We start from the raw sequence: 19,748 nt of genomic DNA, 5'->3' as shown, positions 1-19,748 counted from the left end.
TGGTGGTAGAATGTATTGTCCTTCTGAAGACGCAATCTTAGTGACAGTTTGACGGCTTGACAGTCACGAAAGGTTTCAATCGACCATTCGCCCCTGGTGCGGAAAATTGCAGTTGAAAACCTTGTGAAGAGAGCTTCCCCTTCCGTCCGTCGTACGCCACCGCGTCTGGTTGACGAGAAACAGCAGGGGTCGCGCTGAGGGGCAAACGCCCAGTCACATGCTCGCTCAACAGCGACTTACAGCGCCCAAATGTTACCCCTTTTGTACACTGCCAGGCGGCTCCCTTTATCCCACAATAAACACCACAGTGACCAAAACAACATGATGATGGGATAAGTATGAGATCCATCGCCCAACGCCAGTTTTGATTTTGTCTTGCTTTCCTTTGTGTCTAAACTGTTACTACATGGTAGATAAACAGCAGTCGTAAAGGCAGGGTATATCGCATATATCTCCACTGCAAACCCAACCCCCTTTTCCGTCTTCTTCTTCTTCAACGTTAGGTAATTTTACCTCCTACGCCCAGCACCACCGCTACCACCACCGCCACCAGCGCCCGCCTTGTCCGCAAGGGAAACAACCTCACCAATGCCCGCAGCTTCCTGCTCGTCCTCGAGCGCGGTGATCTCCTCTCTGCAATCCCACCACTTCTCCTCACTAAGCTCGAACGCCTTGGTCTTAATCTCTTTAACGGCAAGCGACTCGGGCTGGATACCCTTCCAGCGGAGGTTGGTCATGAGAATCTCCTGCCACTCGGCCGAGGTACGCTGGAAGAAATCGCGGCGGGATTCGAAAGGCTGTGGTATCTGTGTTAGCGGTAATTCGTAAAAAAAAGATAAAAAAGGGAGAAAAAAAAAAAAAAAAAAAGCAAGGGACAAGAATGTGTAACGTACTCTAGGATGTGGCAGGCCGTCATCAACCCTAGTCTCCTCGCTCTCCTCCTCTTCTTCAGGAGCCGCAGCGATAGGGGCAGTCTCAGCGACGGGGGCCTCTTCGCCTGCCTTGGCCTTCTTCTTCTTCCTGTCGCTGGGAGTGTACTTGGCCTTCTTATCATCGACCTCCATAGCATCCTCCTCATCATCCGCCTCTTCATCCGAGTCCTCATCCTCGTCGTCTTCCTCATCGTCATCTTCGTCCTCGGATTCCTACACCGCTTTGTCAGTAAACCAGCCTCGGTGAAGCCAAGTGAAGATCGACTCACAATCCAATCATCGCCCTCCCTCTTGAAGATCTCCTTGCAGCCATCCATCTTGCCCAGATCGATCGCATACATATCATCCAGCGTGAACTCGCGATCGCCCTTTTCAAACGTGCCGCCGTAAATATACAGCACATCATCCTGCACCGCCAGCTGCGCATTGAATCTCGGATGCGGCATCTCCATCGACACCGGCATATCCCTGACCTTCCTCTTCTCATCCTTCTCCTCCTCCTCTTCTTCGCCCCTCTGCTTCTTCAAGAGGGCATCGATTTCCATCTCATCCGCACCATCCACGCCCTTCGCGCCCGCCTGCAGCGCCGCAAGCTGTCTAAGCAACTCTTCCTCGTTCTGCCTCGCTCTGTCCCTCCTTCCCACCCTCTCTCTCCCCTCACCATTTCCAGCACCATTCTTTTTCCCCGGCGCCCTAGCCTTCTTCAATGCCATAGGGAAGAATCGGTTGCGCTCAATGTTCCACGCAAACAGCTGGTTGAAAAACTCGCTCTCCATGCCCTCCTCGCTCTCCTCCACATCATGCACGCCACCAAACATGATACCGCGGCCCTTGTGGTACGCCATGGTGGCGCCCGCCCGTGTGGGGTTCGGCGTGTTGGCCGGCTTCTTGCGCTTTTCCCACCTGACCGTGGGGGCCGTGTTGGGCGGCGCATCAGCGGGCGGCTGCGTGATTCTCAAGAAAAAGCAGTCCTGGTGGATCATGGGCTTCAAAATGTTCTTGGAGCCGCCAGCACCTCCTCCTTGCTTCGTCTGCTTACCGGCCGCCACCGTCGCCTTCACACGCGAGTACCCACCGTAGAGCACGGCGCCCTGGTCATGCGGCAGGAACGTGAAGCTCGACCGGGCGTCGGGCTTCAGCTGCGCCGGCGGCGGGGTGATGGAGTGCCAGACAAAGTTTTGCGTGTCGTACAGCCACAGGTCCTGGAGGTACTTTGTCTGATGTGCCGTGTCCTGGAAGCCACCAAACAAAATAATGTAGTTCTTGTAGTAAGTCATTCTGTGACCCGACCGAGCCGGCGGCGTCTTTCCCTTGGTTTCGATGCGCGCCCACTCACGGGTGGACGGGTCGAGGCGCCAAAAGTCGTTGTAGTGGTAGAACGTCCCCTGCTTGGGGGACGAGAACTCGCCGCCGAAGAGGTAGACGCCGGTGCTGTCGTTTCCACCGCGGGTCCAGGCGTGGCCGGACCGCGGGAGCGGAGCATTGGGCGAAGTGACGCAGCGCCATTCGTCACGGTCAATGTAGTAGACCATCAGGTCGTTGAAGAAGGTAGCCAGGGCGCCGTTGAAGTACTCGCCGCCGAAGAGGAGGAGCTGGTTGCTGTTGGAGGGGCTGGCCATCAAAGTAGAAGCGGCGCGGGCGCGCGGAGGTTCGTCGACAACATTTTCCGTGACCTTGAGAAACTGCTCCTGCTGCTTCTTGTACTCCTCGAGGACTGCGTCGAGATCGACATCCTCGGCGTCGCTGCCCTCGATCCTTGCGGATTTCACCTTGGCCTTCTTTTCGGCCTTCTTCTCTTGCTTCTGCTTTTTTTCGGCCAGCTTGGCCTTTTTGGACTCGCTTTTCCCCTTTTTATCCTTCGCCATCTTGACAAACTCCCCACTAAGGTGTTGAGCTGTTGCGGTGTTTGCGCTGTCGAAGAAAGTGAGCTCTCAATTTTGGCCTCATGAGACTGTGGCGAAAAGTGGAGAAACGTTTTTGTGAATGTAGGCGAGACGTCGGGACCCACTTGTATCAACTAACAATATCTGTGCTCATCAAGGTTAGAGAAGCCAACAACAGCTTCAAGTATACCTAGTTATTGTCTGCAACAATCTGGTCTGCTGACATAGACCAAGTTCATTATTTACTTACACCGCGATGGTTACTCAAACTCGCTAGAACAAACCTTTGTACTACTACGGAGTCGACGATCAATCAGAGGATATCCAACGGTTAAATTTGGCTTGATGCCGCATCAACGACCTCCATTTGCAATATGTCGCTTCTATTGTATGCATTGCACAGTCATGGTATCTTTAACACCCTCCCAAACACATGGCCCTTGTTATGCTGTTTCATGACTCTTTGCCTATTCAAAGCTTATGCACATACCTCGTCGCTGATGGCGTTCCATTTTCCGAGGAACCTGGCCATCAAAAGTCAGACACACCTTTGGCCTTCATCAACCCTTTCAGTGGTTTTGCCGTCTTTACGCACTGTACTTGTTGTCCTTCACCCACTTGGCAACATCCTCGCCGTCACGCTCAACCCACGCAACCTTGGAGCGGATAGCATCCAAGCTCTGGGCCAAGGACATTTCGAAGCCGTTGGTGTTCTTGCCCTCGAAGAACTTCTCAACCTTGGCCAACTGCTCTCTCTTGGTGAAGCTGGAAGTGAAGATGGTAACAAGGGTTCCGAGCATCGACAACTGAGGAGGGAACCTCTTGACGAGCTCATCCCAGTTCTCGGTCATCCAGTTGAAGAGAGCCTCGATACCCTCAGGGTGGCTACGGAGGCCAGCAGTAGGCATGTACACATCCTGGTCCTTGATCTCACCGCTGAAAAGAAGGTCGAGGGTCCGTTTGATCAGCTCGGGGCTCCTGGCGCGACCGAGGCAGCGGAGAGCGGTGTTGCGCTCATCGCTGTTGGTGGAGGTACGGTAGAAGTTGAGAACAGCATCATACTAAAGGGGGAAAATTAGAGACTGATTAGCACCGGGTTTTTACGTGTTCACTGGATATACCAAACTTACCTCCTCCTTGCCACCGTACTTCAAGGCTATGCTGAAGACGCTGCCACGAATATTGGGGTGGATGGCCGACTTGTCGCCAGCAATGAACTTCTTAAACATCTCCTTGGCAGCAGCGATGATCTTCTCGTCACCGCAGAGGCCGGCATTGCCAAAGAGCATGGCCTTGAATTGCTGCTCAATGTGACCATCGCTCTCAGAGAACTCCCAGCCCATCTCGTGAGCCCTAGGGCTTACAAGCTCACGCTGGAAAGCCTCGAGGCCATCGCGGATAGCCTTGTCCTCAAAGATCCAAGCAGCCTGAACAGCAGCAACGCGAGAGATGATCTCGCTCCAGACAATGAACTCCTTCTCAGAGTCGAATCGCTTGAGAAGGGTCAGAACACCAGAGGTCTTCTGGTAGCCCGAAGAAGCAAGGGCACCGGCATCGGCAATCATACCAGCTCTGTCCTCGACACTGAGGAGACCCTCCCTGGCCGCCTCACCGAGCTTCTCAAGGCGCTCAGGAGTGTAAGAGGTACGGTAGAGACCGGTGTGGTTCGCGTTGAGCTTGAAGAACTCAGTGCTGGGAACCTCGAAACTATCCTCACGCTTGTCAAGGGTAAGGCTCTCATCAATGCCATCCTTGGAGCGGAGGCCGAGGAAAACAGGGAAGATAACCTTGTCCTCCTCAGGCTTGACGTCACCAGTACGGAGGAAACGGTTCTGCTTGACGTGGATGGTCTTCTCGTCCTTCTCGGTAACGGTAACGACTGGGTACCCCACGTGCTTGGTCCACACATCCATAACCTCCTCGACGCTCTTTCCGCTAGCATCGCCAAGAGCAGCCCAGAGATCACCAGTCTGAGTGTTGCCGTAGGCATGCTTCTTGAGGTAACGTCTAACACCCTCCAAGAAGACATCCTCGCCGAGGTAGGTAGAGATCATGCGCAGAACACAAGAGCCCTTGGAGTAGGAGATGGCATCGAAGATCTGGTTGATCTCGTCGGCACGTTTGACAGGAACCTCGATGGGGTGAGAGCTCCTGAGGGAGTCAAGAGCGAGAGCCCGCTGGAGGTTGTCCGTAACATAAGTTTCCCAGACCTTCCACTCAGGGTAAAAGATGTTGCAAGAGTACCAAGAAGCCCAGGTAGCGAAGCCCTCGTTGAGCCAGAGACCATCCCACCAGTCCATTGTAACCAGGTTACCGAACCACTGATGAGCAAGCTCGTGCTGGACAACCTCGGCGACGCGCTCCTTGGTAGCAGCACCGCTGACCTTCTCGTCCAAGAGGAGATCGACAACTCTGTATGTGACAAGACCCCAGTTCTCCATGGCACCCTGAGCGAAGTCGGGAATGGCAATCTGGTCCATCTTGGGGAGAGGGAACTCGATGCCGAAGACCTTCTCGTAGAAAGCGAGGGTCTTGGCAGCAAGGTCGAGCGAGAAGCGACCGTGCTCGATATTCTGTCCGGGAGGAGCGTAGACGCGAACGGGGACACGGAAATCGTTAGTCTCAATGTAGTTGAGCTCACCGACGACAAAGGCGACGAGGTAGGTAGACATGAGGGGCGACTTGTTGAAGGTCACGGCCTTCTTGCCATCCTTAGCCTCAGACTCGGAAGCAACATCCATGTTGCTAAGGCAGGTCAACTTCTTATCGGCAATGAGGGTGACGGTGAACTCGGCTTTCAAGGAAGGCTCGTCGAAGCAGGGGAATGCGCGGCGAGCATCGGTAGGCTCCATTTGACTGACGGCCAAGAGACCTTGTGTGCCATCAGGGTTGATGTAGGTCGACCTGTAGAAACCGGCCATCTTGTCGTTGAGCTGGCCAGTGAACTGGATCTCGAGCTGCGCCTTGGCGCCCTTGCTGACGGCATTGTCAAAGTCGAAGGTAGACACCTGGGTGGTCTCGTTGTAAGAGACCTTGGGCGACGAGCTGTTTGCAGAAAGTTAGCTTGGTCGTAGCCATAGAATCAATGCGGGGGCAAAGTAAGTACAACAGATAAACAATACTACCGGGGGGGGGGGGGGAGGTGAGCTCGCTGACCTAACAGTCTGACCACCAGAGGTGATCTTGGCATTGTGAATGTCAATCTCTAGAGTGTGGAGGGAGATGGACTTGGAGTCCTCCTCGACATCGAGGTCGATGACGACGGTACCATCAAAGGTGAGCTTCTGGAAGTCGGGCTCGAGGGTGATGTGATAGTGTTTGGGAATGACATTGGTGGGGAGAAGCTCGCGGCCCTGGATGTTGATCCCACTTGCCACATCGGCTTGGGCTTGTGTTCTGCACATCTTGTGGTTGCGATACGAACAGTAGCGGACAGGAGTTTGGTTGCGACGAGGGCGGACTGATCGGGTTGCTGAAAGACGTTGGCGAGGGGTCAATGGCGAAGCAGGAGTAGAGGCAACAGAGTAGAAGCGTGATGGTCCTGGGGAGGAAGTCGAGCTATAACTGCGGGGGAATGATCATATCAGCGCTTGAATTCCATTGGACTGCCTTTATTGGAGGTCCCCCTAGCCCCTTGACTATCCGCGGCTGTCAGTGTGTCCAGATGTTCGCTGGAACATCGTCCACTTTGATCCCTCCGCTTATGACGGTGCGTGCGTGGGTCCCAGTTTCCGCCAGATCTCCCCCCGGACAGGACAGCTTCCATTTCCGTCGCTAAACAGGCAGGTGGTCTTTCTTGGGTTACCGGGCTACTTGGGCTTACAGAGAGGCGGCGAGTCTGGTCGTGGCTTGGTGAGTTCCCAAAAGTGAGATCTTGGATCGAGGCAGAACACTTCTTGCTCCTTGACAAGCAGGCCGAAGAGAAAGACAGTTGCGAAACATGATTGACCGACAATGTAAACAAACGAAGAAGTAAGAATGTCCTTATAAGTACAGTGGAACCGGCTGCGTATTGTCCTGTTAAGCAGCCCGGTTACGTATAGTGCAGCACACAACAGCCGCAGAAGGAGATGACCGTACAGAATGAGACTGACGTTTGCAGGCAGTGAGTGAGGACGCACAGCAAGCGGTCGCGTTAACATTTTTTCTTTTGTGAGGCACCGGCAATCCCTGCCTTTAAGTGATTGGAGGGAACCCCTCGAAACCCCTCCATGCCACCTGCCCACTACGGGTTGGGGTGCTTGGGGCGCTTGACGTCGCCTGAACAGTGCGACACTGGAGATGTCGCTGAGTGAGTTCCATGAATGGACGGCATTATACTCGATTTGGCAGGCGGTCTGGAAGCTCAGCCGACTGTAGCCAGCAACTGCCCCCAACAATACTGGTGTTTCTACTCCGTTGACATGAAGTGAGGATTGATCGTGTTTCATAGACCTAAACTCGGTCATACAGTGATGGTTTCATGCAACGCCCTCTCAAACGTGCGTTTTGTGGTTACGGCGGGAGCATGTAGTGTGAATGAGCAAGTTGCGACAGCATCCGAGTTGAAGCAAATGTCAGGCGAAAAGAGTTGTGGAAATTGATTGAGAATGTGTTGGAGAATGGGGAGAAGAGAACAATTGCATAGGTACGGGTATCTCGTGGACAAGTTTACTTCCTGTCAGGCCTTGCCAGGTACTGCCTTTCCTCATAATATGCCTACCTCTAGCTTCCTTCCACTTGTGAATAGCTTCCTTCCTTCCTGTATTCGTTTGTACTATCCCATAGCCTCCGCTACGTAGTGGTCTGTCACATCAACGGCATCCTCTTCATACTGTTAGACCTGCACATAACGATCAGCCATATAACGATATTCTGACCATAACGTTCAAGACCACGGTAACGGTGCAGATTTATATGGGAGTAACGATCAACCTTCGCATTACGATTTCGATCAGATTTTGAAGGCGAGCCACACCAAAATCGTTATACCTAGGGGGTTTGGTTCAGTTCTGAGACGTCCAGTGACAGGCCGTTACGGCTCGTAACAGCCAAAAGTGGGTTCTGTTAGCTGTCAGCGGCCTTCTAATTGGTGCAAAAGCCCAACTAGGCTACTTGAGAGTAACGATAACCTGGGTATTACGATCAAAACCTCTGTAACGCACTTGATCGTTATGTGCAGGTCTAACAGTATACGTATATTTACTGTAGACAGAGGGGTGTGCGGGGCAGGCGCTGAGCTGCACGGACTTGTCAGTCCCGACAGCAAAGTGTAGGTTACCTCTGCATTGCAATGCCATTGTGTAAGTAGGTCAATGTCAACGTCAAATGTCAAAAGATGCAGGGTCCTGATACCTCTAGGGCTCGATCGGGCGAAATCTACGGAAGCAATGGACAAAAGACGTTGCAGTGCATTGCCTCCGGTCAGCTTTGATTAGTTTTGACAGCAATCAACCGCATTCAACCTTAATCAAACCTAGCAATGATCACGGCTCTTTGAAAGACGCTCGTGAGCGACCCGATCTTCGAACCACAATGACATGTACAACAAGAATAAACTTGCAGACATAAAACTAACAGATGAAAAGAAGCAGACTTGTGCAGAGTATAGGTATGCTTGCTTTACCTCCAAAAGTCCTAGCTGGGTACCTGTTCGGGGTAGATGGGAGTCATTGGATCTCCATTCGCCCCAGCTTATGAACTTTCAGACTTGTCAGCTTTTGTTGTAAGGCTAGTAAAGGCTAAACTAGATGATGAGAGTGAGCTACCAACAAAGAGGCAAAGATGATGCACAGCAACCCAAAAGTCGTCAGCGTGGGGTGAAATTGCCATTGATAAACAAAACACCCCACGGAAGAGCCTAATGACGGAGTTTGGCTCCATTGACTAACGATCCAAACGGCAAATCGCCAGAGCACAGACTGGAGCACGCATTGAGCTGGGCCGATCGATCCGTGATAGCTTGAATTGCACCGAACGTGGCCGGGGACGGCATTTATATTTTATCGGGCAGCTGCTCCGTTCAGATCGGTCGACGGAGCGGTGAGTGATGGCGGTATTCAGAGTTTCCGGACCGCAAACCTTCCCGAATCTTCTGCGGACACGGCGGGGTAGCTTCATTTTTGGCCGATAAAAGCACCGGGATGTGGAGGGTTCGGAGGAGTCCATTGGCTTTTAGCTCACGGCGCCAGACCTTAGACTCATATGACGTTCAGAGATGGGTGCCGGCACCAAAAATATATCAAATTCAGAAGGTTGCCCTAATAAAAGACTGCAAGAATTTTGCATCGTTCAAACGCTCAAAATGAAGAGGTCAGGCAGACCAGCCATCTTCTGTCCGCCTGGCATGTCGGCCTTTTTGTTGTGACCACGCCAGAAATAGAGCCTCAGAGCCGTGGTACCGACTTCCATCGACTCACCACAATAGCCTGCCATCGGGTGAAACGAAAGAGACAGTTTCGCCCCATCCGTCTCGAGACCTCTGCCTTTGGTGTTTCGAGTTTGTCCGTTTGTCATCCGGTTGACATGGTGAATTGCAAAAAGCCAGGGTCTTGGGTCAGGAAAGGGCCGACGACGGATTCGCGTAGGAGTCCAGACGGAGAGGGTAGACGGAGGAGGGGTGGCTCCCGCGCGGGTGGTCGGCCAATGGCACTGAACGTCTTCAGCCAGGTGGGAGCGTCAATGGTCTCAAGGGTTGCAGGGTTCTTCTTCTTCACCTCATCGTCGTGGATGAATGCAACATTTCAACTTGTCTCGAGCAGTGCGGTACAGATGTGTCGCTCGCCGCTGACTGTGCGTCCCTCGCCCTGAAAACAAAGTGCCCACCTCGCTCTGCACGCTGCAGCTTCTCGTTGCGAGAGTTTCTCACAGTCGCGACCAGCACTGCGTCAGGATTAGGTGGCCAGGTACCCGGTACGTACCCTGCGCAAGCTTCTGTTACGGGGATGAGCTCCCTGGCTGCAGACACCAGCAGGGGTGCAGCAACGGCTTGGCAGTGATTAACAGGAGGGGCGTTCCCTCTACTTACGAGGATCACCCCACCTCCCCGCCTCAATTGCGTCCTCTCCTCATCTTCCAACTTGTCAAGGACCTGAAAGCTCTTGCCGTTGCCAGGCCTCGTCAGATTTAATATCCTGCTCTCTCCCACTTCTTTCCTCTCTTCTCCTTCCCGAAACTATCATCGCCTTTTTTTGTCCACACCAGACATACCAACCTGTAAGTGCCTATCCCGCATTGCTTCACTTGCGCTTCAGCAGTTGGTCGCCTTATGATGGCGATGTCCGCCGACACCGCTCGAGTCTGATACAGCCCCGCCATCCTATTACTCCTCGACGAGGCTTGATTCGACTCATCCAAATATTTTTGTTCTGCGGGATATATCCAGCTTTGGCTCTTCTCATCCCAGCTCATAGTTGAGCAGAATCATCTAATAAAGCCTTCTAATCATCATCATCTTCCTTCATCTTGAACCTTTCTTACAACGTCCTCATCACCTTCACCCTGTCGCAACAACAAACAGTCTGTACTTACCTACCAAGCTCACCTGGTGTGCCTCTTATTTCAAAGCAATGTTGCGTTCTCAACGGTCACATCAACGAGTGCACAAAGCTAACATCAAGCCTCAAAAGATCCAAAATGCCCATCTCCAAGATCCACGCTCGCTACGTCTACGACTCTCGTGGCAACCCGACCGTCGAGGTTGACGTTGTTACTGAGCTCGGCCTTCACCGCGCCATTGTCCCCTCTGGTGCCTCCACCGGTACGTCAGACCGACGCTCTCTCATACACTTTTCGATAGAAATGTACATTATGCTAACAATAACCTTCCACAGGCCAGCACGAGGCTTGCGAGCTCCGCGATGGTGACAAGACCAAGTGGGGTGGCAAGGGTGTTCTCAAGGCCGTCCAGAACGTGAACGAGGTCATCGGCCCCGCTCTCATCAAGGAGAACATTGACGTCAAGGACCAGTCCAAGGTTGACAAGTTCCTCATCGACCTCGATGGCACCCCCAACAAGACCAAGCTCGGCGCCAACGCCATCCTCGGTGTCTCGCTCGCCGTTGCCAAGGCCGGTGCTGCTGAGAAGGGCGTTCCCCTTTACGCTCACATCTCCGACCTTGCTGGCACCAAGAAGCCCTATGTCCTCCCCGTTCCCTTCATGAACGTCCTCAACGGCGGGTATGTCTGAATGCCCTATCCTTTGTCTGCAAAGCAGTCAACTAACGATGTGGCAGTTCCCACGCTGGTGGCCGTCTCGCCTTCCAGGAGTTCATGATCGTCCCCTCCGCCGCTCCTACCTTCTCCGAGGCCCTCCGTCAGGGTGCTGAGGTGTACCAGATCCTCAAGAGCCTCGCCAAGAAGAAGTACGGCCAGTCCGCTGGTAACGTCGGTGACGAGGGTGGTGTCGCTCCCGATATCCAGAACCCCGAGGAGGCCCTCGACCTTATCACCGAGGCCATTGAGAAGGCCGGCTACACTGGCCAGGTTAAGATCGCCATGGATGTCGCTTCCAGCGAGTTCTACAAGGAGGACGTCAAGAAGTACGACCTCGACTTCAAGAACCCCGAGTCCGACCCCTCCAAGTGGCTCACCTACGAGGAGCTCGCCAACCTCTACTCCGAGCTTTGCAAGAAGTACCCCATCGTCTCCATCGAGGACCCCTTCGCTGAGGATGACTGGGAGGCCTGGAGCTACTTCTACAAGACCCAGGACATCCAGATCGTTGCTGATGACTTGACCGTCACCAACCCCCTCCGCATCAAGAAGGCCATTGAGCTCAAGGCCGCCAACGCCCTCCTCCTCAAGGTCAACCAGATCGGTACCCTTACCGAGTCCATCCAAGCTGCCAAGGACTCCTACGCCGATGGCTGGGGTGTCATGGTCTCTCACCGCTCTGGTGAGACCGAGGATGTCACCATTGCCGACATTGTCGTTGGTATCCGCTCTGGCCAGATCAAGACTGGTGCTCCTGCCCGTTCCGAGCGTCTTGCCAAGCTCAACCAGATCCTCCGCATCGAGGAGGAGCTTGCCGACAACGCCATCTTTGCCGGCGAGAAGTTCCGCAAGGCTGTTGAGCTCTAAGTGGTTTCATGCTGATGGAGACCCGTTCGGATGGAATCGGGACCTGGGAAGGTTTCTAGGGGTGACCGGTTGACCGACATGTGTTACCTCGGATGACCAAAGGACACGGGTATGGCTAATGAAAATGGCGGAATGACATAGAGTTTTAATGATCAATACCAAGTTTCTTTTACCCCATATGCGTTGGCAGGAACCACGTGCAAGTTTGTGACATGGATCGGTAGCGCTGGCCATCTGTTTCTCCCCTTTCCCCGCGATTCCCCGTTCCCATTCCCGGCCCGCTCCGGGCTACCCGGTACCAACACGGCACCCCTGTTACAGTAGTGCCTTATTGTCAGGTCCGCAAGAGACTGTCACGCTGTTTTCCGAAGGAGGTCAGGATCTCTCCGAGTCATTTGCATCCTGATAGGCTGGATTAGGCACGCAGAGGAGCATGTTAAATGTTGCGACTTTTCGTAGTCTAGTGATATGTCTAGCCGACTTTCGGTTATTGTGTGAAGAGCTCCGCCTGTCCAACAAGTTAAAATCAACAACGACAACAACACCGTAAATAAGGCCCGCTCGCCCGTGTTTCCCGGGCACGTTGATGGAGTAGCCGAATCCTGGACAAGGGTTTCCTATAATGGCGTGCGCTTGATCATCGATCCATCTTGATGATCCGTCCCATGTTGCGGCGACCGTTAAATCGGGGCAGTGAGAAGAGATGTGGCTGAACATTTCATCAGCCCCATTGGCATGCGATATGCAGTGGCTTTCTGAACCCCGCCGTCTCAGTCCCTGCAGGTCGGAAGTTCCTGCCTGCCGGCACACATTGCGCCAGACAGAAGCCGCTGCCAAAAACGCTTGCCAGCTGCCCACGCGGTTGCTATGGTGACTTTGCATGATTGTTTGGCCAAGGGTGAATCAACAAGCGCAGAAAATCCACACGCCCCTCTCCCTTCAACCCAATTCAGCATGGTCTAGATCGCCAAGGTCGTCATTTCTTCATACTGTAGTGTACAGACTCAAAGACGACCCTCCCCATCGCGTCTCCCAAATGAATTGGTGAAAGAAAGTCAACGTTAGCGACAACGAACAAGCGACACACTTTCCAGATCGCGGGACCTTATCAACGCAAGAAAACAACAACAACAAATTGCTGGCCCCGCACCTTTTGACTTTATCGCATCCCAGACATTGAGCGATCGAAACATTTACGAGCGCGGGCGACTTTCGCCTTCTTACACGTAACAGCAGAGACGTCAGACAAGATGACACCCCAAGATGACTCCGTCAACTTTGATATTATTGAATCTCACAAGGAGAACATCCAAGCCCTCCCCAGCGGTCGCTCCGCCCGCAAACTCGCAGAACTCTTCTCTCCTTCACATGGCGCCAGCAGTTCGAGGCAAGCGCTCGCACCTCAACTAACACCGACCCCGAACCCTACCGAAGTTAAGTCCGTCAACGACGCCATCCGCGCTGAATATGAAGCCGAGCTAGCCGCCTTCAATCCCGAAGAGCAAGATGATCCCCTCGACATCTACGACCGCTACGTCCGCTGGACTCTCGACGCCTACCCGTCCGCCTCAGCCACACCGCAGTCGCAGCTGCATCTGCTGCTCGAGCGCGCCACCCGCGCCTTCGTCGGCAGCGCCCAGTACCGTAACGATGCGCGCTACTTGAAGATGTGGCTACACTACATTCGCATGTTCAGCGATTCACCCCGCGAGGCGTTCGTCTTCCTCTCGAGACACCAGATCGGCGAACAGCTGGCGCTGTACTACGAGGAGTTTGCGGCATACCTGGAGGGTGAAGGGCGCTGGGCGCAGGCCGAGGAGGTTTACAAGATGGGCATTGAGAAGGAGGCTAGGCCGGTATCGAGGCTGGTGAGGAAGTTTGGCGAGTTCGAACAACGACGGGCGGCGCTTCCCGAGGGTGCTGAGGATCAGAGTAATAGCGTCCCTGTCCTGCCGGTGGTCAGAAAGGCGCTAGGCGTTAAGTCAGATCCGTTCTTGGCGGCAGGCGTGGAGAGGTTGCCTCGGGATCCGCAAGCGCCGAGACCGAATATGGGCGTTGGAGGAGCAGCTGCGGGACCGTCGAAGCCGAAGAGTAAGCTGGCAATCTTTTCGGATGCAGATGCGGCAGCCCAGCAACCGGCCCTGGGCTCTCTAAATGCTGGTTCGAAAGGATGGGATAGTATTGGGAGCTTGGCCGATCGGAAGAAGGAGAATACCATGGAACCGAAGCCGTGGGCCGGCGAGGTACTCAAAGCTGGCGGAAAGAAACCTGTACAGAAGATGCAGGTATTCAGGGATACGGTAAGTTTAAAACCCACCCTCACTCCTTTCCTCTCCTTTAAACCGATGTTGATCAAGAATAGGACTAATTGTTTACGATGGGTGGTGCGCTCGGCGTTCTGGCGCACTCGTTTTTGTATGTTATTGTACAGACCAAGAAGACTACGAATCCTATGATGATGAACAAGCAACAACTTTCTCAATCACATATTCCAATACACCATTCTCAGTCCCAGGTGACGGTGAACCCGGTAACGGGTAAGCGGGAGAGGGTATTTGTGGACCTCAGAGTGATCTACCCTACGCCTGACGAGCCCGGTACCGAGTTGAGTTTCGAAGAGATATGGGCTGCTCGAAGAGGTTGGCTGGATGTGGTATGGGAGGACGAGAGCAAGAAACGACCACTAGATGCGATGTTGACTCCAAAGAGGGACGAAAATATGGAAGACCTGACGTTGGAAATGGCGTCGACGAAAATTGTGGCTTACCATGATGTTTTGAAACTGGACGAAAACGGGAAGCCCATCTACCCTGAACACAAGGCTGGCAGGAGCGCCAAGAAGAAAAAGGTGATTGAGGTGAACGAAACACAGATCAGTATGCACTTACGTCCCACGCCGACGAGACGTAAAACTTGCTAACGGACAACATAGTCAAAGCCAAGCTGGACTCTCCTTCTGGGCCAAAGATGAAGAAGAGAGGCTCGTCATCAGAACCAACCATGACACTGCACACGAAAGCAGCAACAGATGATATCTACGATATCTTCAACGCTCCGCTTAAACCTACAGCAAACCCCAGTTTAAGCGACGACGAGAATCGCTATGATTCGGATGACTATACTTGCGGTGTGGACGACACCTCCAAAAACCTTGCCACCAGTGAGGCAGGAGATGAGACCACAGTTGTAGAGGCAATCGAGGAAACGGATGTTGCAGATGAGGATGACGACGTCAAGAGCGAGTGGTCCGACTTCACAGCGCGAAAACACATTCCTGATTACCAAGGTGATGGGGACGAAGACCATGAAATGACGGATGTTTTGGACGAAGAAAACGGCCAACCTGAAACCTCCCATTCACAGTTTAATCACAACGAGGTTCCAGACGAAAACCCAACGCAGGGTGGACGTCCCTTGACTCAAAACCCCCCACCCGCACCCGAAGAAGTTCCTCCTACCACAAGGAATATCTTCGTACCAGTCCCTCCCGCAGACTACGTCCCGACAAGAAGGCCGTATCGAGATCCGGTAGAAGTGGCTAATAACCGCCTGCCTTTCATGACGCCTATCACGGAAAGAACGGAGTTCTCGTCGCTCGACGTCACGTATCACCACCCAAACATGCATCACCCTATTCTCACCAAGACACCGTCTAAGGCACCGGGCCTGCATCACGACATGAGGGATGACATGTCCGTGGATGGTGAGGAGGAGGACGGCCAATATTCTGAAAATGAAGATGAAGATATGCTCGAGCCGGAGAGCAGTCCGCTGCGTGAGATCCCTGAGGAAGACGAGGAAGAAGAGGAGCAGCAAGAGAAGTTCTCGCCGATTCCAGTCTTTCATAGCCAGTTGGGCCAGAATCAGCCTGCGGCCAGATCCCCTCTCGCCGTGAAGTCAGTTACCACATCACCTTTGGCACACAGAGCAGTTTCTCCTCTCGCGCCCAGGCTTCCAGGGCCTATCATCAAAGAACTTCAGTGCAACCCCGTCGACGAGCTCATCCGCAAGAAGATCCTCGCCAACATTTATCCTCCCCTCACCTCGTACGAGGGCTTCCACGACCACCGCCACGAGAAGTTTCGCAAGGGCGCCGAAATCCGCAAGTTTGCTCAAGCCCAGTCCGCGGCTAGTAAGCGCGGAAGGAAGAGCACCTCTGCCGACAAGCGCGATTCCCTAAACGAGCCGCATCCTATTATGTTGCAGCTCCCCGGCAATCCCAGCACCAAGTACACCATCAAGAAGGAACTCGGCGCCGGTGCCTATGCTCCTGTCTACCTGGTCGAGAATTCCAAGCCTACCAAGACTGCCTCTCAAACTGGTTATGGTTATGGGCAACAAAAGAACGAGAACAACAACCTTCCAGCCCACCTAATTCGTCACCCCCGCGAAGCCCTCAAGATGGAACAACCCCCGACGGCTTGGGAATTCTACATGATGCGCCTCGCGCATACCCGCCTCCTCGCCGCCAACACTTCCTTACACCACCGCGCCCTCGCTTCCCTCAGCCCGGCCCTCGAGCTACACCTCTACCAAGACGAAGGCTTCCTCTTCCTCCCCTTTTTCCAGCACGGCACTCTGCTCGACGTGATTAACCTCTTCCGCTCAGAGTCTTCCGGCGTAATGGACGAGCAGCTAGCCATGTTCTTCACCGTCGAACTCTTCCGGGCCATCGAGGCCTTGCACTCGGTGGGCATCATGCACGGCGACGTCAAAGTCGACAATTGTCTCCTTCGCCTCCCTACGACGACCGATATCTTGCCGACTAATCAGTACCACGCCGACGGATCGGGCGGGTGGGCTGCGCGCGGATTGACGCTCATTGATTTCGGGAGGGGGATTGACTTTAGGCAGTTCAGAGAAGAAGTCCAGTTCGTGGCGGACTGGAAGCCTACCGCGCAGGACTGTGCGGAGATGAGGGAGGGGCGGCCGTGGACGTGGCAGATTGATTACCATGGTCTTGCCGGGGTTGTGCACGCGTTGTTGTTTGGGAAATACATTGATACGGTGCCTTGCGGGACTTTTCACTCCAGGTCGTTCGGTGGCCTAGGTGGGAATGATGAGAAGAGGTATAAGATCACGGAGAACCTGAAGCGCTATTGGCAAACGGATATTTGGGGCCATTGTTTTGATTTGTTGCTGAACCCCGGGAGCTATGTGGATGAGGAGGAAGGGGGGAATATGCCTGTCCTAAAGGGGCTGAGGACGGTTCGGGAGAGGATGGAGAGCTGGTTGGAGGCGAATTGTGAGAGGGGCGTGGGTTTGAGGGGGTGGATGGGAAAGGTTGAGGCTTGGTCTAGGGGGAGGAGGTGAAGAGTTGCGTTGCTGGGAGGGAGGGTAAGTGATCGTGGGTTTGATTTTCGCAGACGGTGGATTTTTTTATTTTGCTATACATTGTGCCGGGTTGACTGGTTAGGACATACGAGGAGTTGACAGGCAAGGAAGGCATCAAGGTTCTATTAGGAGCAAAGGACATTGCTGAACATAATGGCGGGATTTTTGTTTCGTTACTAGGATGGACGTACAATTCCTTTTCCATTCCCCCTTTTATGGTGGCATCTGTCTATGCAATGCTATATATACAAGCTTCAAAGCACCATACCCCCAACTCCGTAGCTAAATAGTGTCTGTTCATTGTCGATATACGATAGATCATGACAAAATAATCCGGACACTCCGTCTATGCTTGAATACCTTTGGTCATCCATCGAGTTTTACTCGTGATCCTCCCCCTCACTCTCCTCTTTTACCTTTTTCTTGAAGAAACTCGATATCGACCCTCCCGCAGCCGCTGCCCCCTTCTTTCCCTTCCCAGCCCCCTTCTTCGCATCCTTCTCAGCTTTCTTATCCACCTGCTCTTGGATCTTGGCCCTCTCGCTCGCCCCCCTTCTTTGCAACTCCTCCTCCATCTTTTTAAACTCCTCGCTCTCCGCATCCATCCCCACCAAGCTCTCCAACAATTTGATCTCATCCGCCCAAATCTGCTTATTCTCTACCATCTTCCCATCCGCCCCCTTCTCCTCTATCGGCGTCTCCAGCACCATCGGCAACCCCTGCACCGCCTCGTAGTTCATCAGGTTATGGAACGCTCTCAGCCCCAGGAATCCCGTACCGATATTGGCGTGTAGGTCTCTACACGAGCCAAACGGGGCTTTGCTATCGTTCAAATGAAACGCCTTGAGATATTTCAAACCGACAATCTCGTCAAATCGCTTCATGGTTTTTTCGAAAGCCTCTGGCGTGCGTAAGTCGTGTCCCGCCGCAAAGGCATGGCACGTATCAATACACACGCCCACGCGGCTCTTATCCTCCACTCCATCAATTATCATCTTCAGATCCTCAAAGCGGGAGCCGATCACGTTGCCGGAACCGCACATATTCTCAATAACTGTCACCACCTCCCCCGTCCCTTTCTCCTTATGCGCCCGATTCAACTGGCTTGCAATACGTGCGCACGCTTCTTCGATGGGCTCCCCGCCCGTCGAACCGGGGTGGAAGTTGTACAGCTTGATTCCCAATGTGGCGCAGCGTTGCAGGTCGTCGACAAAGTTGCCGTAGGCTTGGTCAGCTTTGGCTTTGTCGACCTGGGCGAGGTTGACGAGGTAGGAGCCGTGGGGGAGGACGTGTAAGGAGGGGGAGTAGCCATGGAGAGAGGCAAGGCGGGAGAAATCGGCGGCGGCGGAGCGGTCGAGGGGCGGTGATACCCATTTACGTTGGGATTTGAGGAAGACGGCGAAGGCGTTGGCGCCGATGTGCAGGGCGTTGGTGATGGAGTTTTGGACGCCTGTAGTTGAGGGAGTAGGAGTGGTGGTCAGTAAAGTGGGGTGATTAAGGAGGGTTGGGAGAGAAAGGGGGGGAAGTAAACAAAACAAAACGATGGGTGGGTGGTGAGATGACATACCTCCAGCACTGCTAACGTGGGCTCCAATGTAAAGCTTCCTCTTCATCGACTCAACTGGTGTCCTGGTTGCCAAGGGAGTGGCATCCTCTTCAGAAGCCTTGGTCTTACGCTTCTTGGGAGCCGGCTTTTTCGCTTCTTCCTGGACAGAGTCCTTGTTCTCAATGTCTTCAGCATCGTCATCGTTTTCTTCCTCCTGGGCTTTTCCTTTGCGCTTCCCCGCAGCGACTTTTTTGACAACAACCTTCTCCTCGACAACCTCCGTCTTCTTAACACTACCCTTGGCTCGGGTACCCTTCTTGACGTCAGCGTCAGTCTCCTCGATCCTGGATTCCTCAATGGTGGCGGAAGATATTTTGGTTGCCGCCCGCGACTTTGCGCTGCGCGTTGGGCGACTGGGACACATTGTTGAGACTGGCCGGTATGATCGCGAGATTCCAGAAGTAATTAGAAGGCTGAAGAGTCGGATGGAGCTGCGATTCATGCGAGAGCAGAACAGAAAAGAAGGGAAGAGGTGAGTAAGGTAAAGTGGGTGTCACAATGATGTGGAGCACGTGTTTGCCGCGTATGGTAATTGTAAAGGTTATGACGCGCAAACCCGCGACTGCACGTGCAAGTTTGCTTTCATTGATGGAGGTACTAATTAAGACCCCTGTAGGTAGTAAGTGCGGAGAGGATGCCAGTAATTCAGTGTTGTAACGGTGTATAAGTTTGTCGTTTACTCGTTTGATATATGCCAAGACTTGGGGTGAAGTTTCGCCGAGACATCCTTCTTTAGTTTGCACGGTTCCCGTCACCGTCAAACAGGCTCGATCAACCTTTGACTCGGGATGTCGATGTGCCGATCAAAACAAATCTCGAGGGCTGTTTAGAAATTGTCGAAAAACTAACAAAAGGCTGGCTCTTCCCGTACCCCGGAACTAAGACATACCGTCAGCAACTCCATCACCAATTGGGACAAACGAAGCAGGCAGC

At 53.5% G+C, this 19,748-nt stretch overlaps 7 protein-coding genes across 7 annotated transcripts; 4 read left to right on the top strand and 3 right to left on the bottom strand.

Moving 5' to 3' along the window:
* Positions 1 to 340: 340 nt before the first annotated feature.
* NEUTE1DRAFT_90504 (uncharacterized protein) lies at positions 341 to 2,797 on the bottom strand (the record flags this gene model as incomplete). Its single annotated transcript, XM_009857673.1, has 3 exons — positions 341 to 797; positions 894 to 1,145; positions 1,202 to 2,797. The coding sequence occupies 3 exons, from the start codon at positions 2,795 to 2,797 to the stop codon at positions 510 to 512; spliced, it is 2,136 nt and encodes a 711-aa protein (XP_009855975.1).
* Positions 2,798 to 3,129: 332 nt separating this feature from the next.
* Positions 3,130 to 6,305, bottom strand: NEUTE1DRAFT_71807 (aminopeptidase 2; the record flags this gene model as incomplete). Its single annotated transcript, XM_009857672.1, has 3 exons — positions 3,130 to 3,876; positions 3,946 to 5,860; positions 5,972 to 6,305. The coding sequence occupies 3 exons, from the start codon at positions 6,217 to 6,219 to the stop codon at positions 3,403 to 3,405; spliced, it is 2,637 nt and encodes an 878-aa protein (XP_009855974.1).
* Positions 6,306 to 9,098: 2,793 nt separating this feature from the next.
* On the top strand, positions 9,099 to 9,604 carry NEUTE1DRAFT_105322 (uncharacterized protein; the record flags this gene model as incomplete). The annotated part of the gene is made up of 2 exons (XM_009857671.1): positions 9,099 to 9,138; positions 9,342 to 9,604. 2 exons carry the CDS (start codon positions 9,099 to 9,101, stop codon positions 9,602 to 9,604), a joined length of 303 nt encoding a protein of 100 aa, XP_009855973.1.
* Positions 9,605 to 10,117: 513 nt separating this feature from the next.
* Positions 10,118 to 12,053, top strand: NEUTE1DRAFT_118734 (enolase; the record flags this gene model as incomplete). The annotated part of the gene is made up of 4 exons (XM_009857670.1): positions 10,118 to 10,312; positions 10,423 to 10,553; positions 10,627 to 10,972; positions 11,029 to 12,053. The coding sequence occupies 3 exons, from the start codon at positions 10,430 to 10,432 to the stop codon at positions 11,873 to 11,875; spliced, it is 1,317 nt and encodes a 438-aa protein (XP_009855972.1).
* Positions 12,054 to 12,504: 451 nt separating this feature from the next.
* Positions 12,505 to 12,755, top strand: NEUTE1DRAFT_118733 (uncharacterized protein; the record flags this gene model as incomplete). Its single annotated transcript, XM_009857669.1, has 1 exon — positions 12,505 to 12,755. One exon carries the CDS (start codon positions 12,579 to 12,581, stop codon positions 12,747 to 12,749), a length of 171 nt encoding a protein of 56 aa, XP_009855971.1.
* Positions 12,756 to 13,097: 342 nt separating this feature from the next.
* NEUTE1DRAFT_90495 (uncharacterized protein) lies at positions 13,098 to 17,188 on the top strand (the record flags this gene model as incomplete). The annotated part of the gene is made up of 4 exons (XM_009857668.1): positions 13,098 to 13,792; positions 13,994 to 14,175; positions 14,307 to 14,751; positions 14,808 to 17,188. 4 exons carry the CDS (start codon positions 13,126 to 13,128, stop codon positions 17,186 to 17,188), a joined length of 3,675 nt encoding a protein of 1,224 aa, XP_009855970.1.
* A 312-nt stretch (positions 17,189 to 17,500) lies between these two features.
* NEUTE1DRAFT_149885 (uncharacterized protein) lies at positions 17,501 to 19,179 on the bottom strand (the record flags this gene model as incomplete). The annotated part of the gene is made up of 2 exons (XM_009857667.1): positions 17,501 to 18,659; positions 18,777 to 19,179. The coding sequence occupies 2 exons, from the start codon at positions 19,177 to 19,179 to the stop codon at positions 17,590 to 17,592; spliced, it is 1,473 nt and encodes a 490-aa protein (XP_009855969.1).
* Between the last annotated feature and the right edge of the window lie 569 nt (positions 19,180 to 19,748).

Source organism: Neurospora tetrasperma, assembly GCF_000213175.1.
Source record: "Neurospora tetrasperma FGSC 2508 unplaced genomic scaffold NEUTE1scaffold_81, whole genome shotgun sequence".
Lineage (NCBI taxonomy): Eukaryota > Fungi > Ascomycota > Sordariomycetes > Sordariales > Sordariaceae > Neurospora > Neurospora tetrasperma.
The sequence above is the reverse complement of the archived record's forward strand: the minus strand, read 5'-3'. Positions and strand labels throughout refer to the sequence as shown.